This window comes from Limulus polyphemus, unplaced genomic scaffold (assembly GCF_000517525.1).
Source record: "Limulus polyphemus unplaced genomic scaffold, Limulus_polyphemus-2.1.2 Scaffold3929, whole genome shotgun sequence".
Taxonomy (NCBI): domain Eukaryota; kingdom Metazoa; phylum Arthropoda; class Merostomata; order Xiphosura; family Limulidae; genus Limulus; species Limulus polyphemus.
In genome coordinates this window covers 53,394-55,944 of record NW_013669539.1, presented here as the reverse complement: position 1 = coordinate 55,944, position 2,551 = coordinate 53,394, and the positions used below count along the sequence as shown (strand labels likewise).

General features: G+C 35.6%; 1 protein-coding gene across 1 annotated transcript in view; it reads left to right on the top strand.

The window, feature by feature from the left end:
• Positions 1-638: 638 nt before the first annotated feature.
• The window catches only part of LOC111088517 (DNA damage-inducible transcript 4-like protein), a 5,085-nt gene continuing 3,172 nt past the window's right edge, over positions 639-2,551 (top strand). Inside the window, exon 1 of the mRNA XM_022398905.1 lies at positions 639-932. Coding sequence (XP_022254613.1) covers positions 869-932 — 64 coding nt within the window. The 5' untranslated portion in view covers positions 639-868. The remainder of the gene's footprint in view (positions 933-2,551) is intronic.

The following is a 2,551-nucleotide window of genomic DNA, read 5'->3' as shown; positions in this document are numbered from 1 at the left end:
GATAATAATTAGATTATAAATATATCAATTCATGTGAATATGACTGAAAAATTTAATTTTTTTCTGAAAAGATGGTGTCTATTTACTTGTGACCACTCAGTGTAGCTCCAGACTAGCGTAACATCTGATTATGTATTGACGATAACATTGCATGTTGCATGTGTTTGGGAAAACATGGATTCTACGATATCTTTGTTATACGTTTATTAATGCTACCGCTATAAATACATGTTTATATATTATCGTACCTGTTTGCTGTAGGCCGAGATGTTACTAATATTTTTGTTTGCTTGTTAGTGTTTGAGAGGTGAAGGAATTTTATTTAAACACGTGTAAAATATAAGCACTTTCTTTGAAGAGTCCTGAGATACAACAATCCCAGTTTCTTCTGTTGTATCCAAGTCGCACATCATGGAAACCTGTTTTATAATTCTTCTTCCGTCATCCCATGTCGTATCAGTAGATAGTTCCCATAACAACCATGTTACACGTGTATACCCTCGGCTTCTGTTAGCAGCTCGGTTGCTAGGCCCTCGACTTTCTCCGGATTGGTGCTATTCTGTACTACTTCTGATTTTGATTGGTCAAGTTGATACCAATGGCCGCCGAGTCAATAAAATCAGCTGGTTTCGATGTTGACTTCCCTATCGGCTGGGCTTTAGAGAGAGGAAGACAAGGCAGGATATTTCATGTAAACGTTTTATTTAGAGTTATTTCAGTTTTACAGCGGATTTCTGATTACACGAGGAAACTGAATATATTGTTTTGCATCAGTTGAAGTTCGAAAGTTGAGATATCGGGATATAATCGAAAGCACCGAGTAATACTGAAGCAATTCTTTGTTAACCGAACTCGACAGGATATCCACATGAAAATCCATGATATACATAATAGTGGCGTTCTTCGTTCTTCGGCGTTTGGTGAAAACGATGGTAGGTATACTTTCATCAGTGTCATGTTATAATGTTGTATCGTGTTCGTTTTAACGTTGTATTAAGATGATCGTAAGAAGAGCATTCATATGTGACATCAGCCAGTACGAAAAGAAAAACCTTTTAATCAGACGTTTCGGTCATGTGTGCTTACAATTCAACTTTATCACGAATAATGACGGTATGATCTACAAAAGTTAATTAATAACAATTAAAAGAACAAGCAGAGCAGGTGTGTCACAATACAACATTGGTTGCATTGTCATGCACCTTGTACACAACAATACAGCATTGGTTGCATTGTCATGCACCTTGTACACAACAATACAACATTGGTTGCATTGTCATACACCTTATACACAACAATACAACATTGGTTGCATTGTCATACACCTTATACACAACAATACAACATTGGTTGCATTGTCATGCACCTTGTACACAACAATACAACATTGGTTGCATTGTCATACACCTTATACACAACAATACAACATTGGTTGCATTGTCATACACCTTATACACAACAATACAACATTGCTTGCATTGTCATACACCTTATACACAACAATACAACATTGGTTGCATTGTTATACACCTTATACACAACAATACAACATTGGTTGCATTGTCATACACCTTATACACAACAATACAACATTGGTTGCATTGTCATGCACCTTATACACAACAATACAACATTGGTTGCATTGTCATGCACCTTATACACATTATATGATATTTTTAGTTATTTACTCCTGTCTTAATCATAGCGATAACAAAAATGTAAATTATACGTAGAAGGACGTAAATATTTAGTGAACATTTTCTAAAAAGCAAGTTTCATCAAAGATGAATAATCCGATCAAGAAGAAGAAAAAAAAGTGATTCCGATCAAGAAATATGTTTCGTAACGTAACGGTCGGATTATCACCACAAATTTAATGTTTACATTTCCAAACAGTGTGTGACCGAAACGCAACTAAGAAGAAAGGAAGATGAAAATTATTGATTGGTTGTTTAGGCGCAAAACTGCACAATGGGCTATCTGCAATGTGCCCAGAGCAGGGATTGAACCCTATATTTAAGCGGTATAAGCCCTCAAGTTTACTGCTGAACTATCAGGGGTCATATCGAAACGAAGCGTTAACTATAAGCGATGGTTAGTACTACAGGACACCGGTTAAAATTGATTAATGGATAATACAGTAAAACGACGTTCACAGTAGTAACGTTTAAATGTAATACTTCTAGTTACACTTACTTCACTTATCAACGAGGTTTCTCTTTCTTCGTGTTCAGTAAGTGTATTTATTATTTGTGTGTCTATATAAAAACACACGCATAGATATATAGATACATATCATTACAAATACATGTTAGCCTTTACTGTGTTTTCATTGAATAAAGTGTTTAACTAAAATGTAGATGTTTCTCATTTTGTACAAAAGGTTAGTTACTTAAACTAACTGCAGCGTAAGCTTTGTTTAGTGAGGAAATATGCTAGTGAAACAAAGTGTAAAGTGGGCTCTGTATACTGACCAAATGTGTTAGCGCGAGATGAACTTGGCTCTGTCAACTGACCAAATGGGTTAGCGCGAGATGAACTTGGCTCTGTC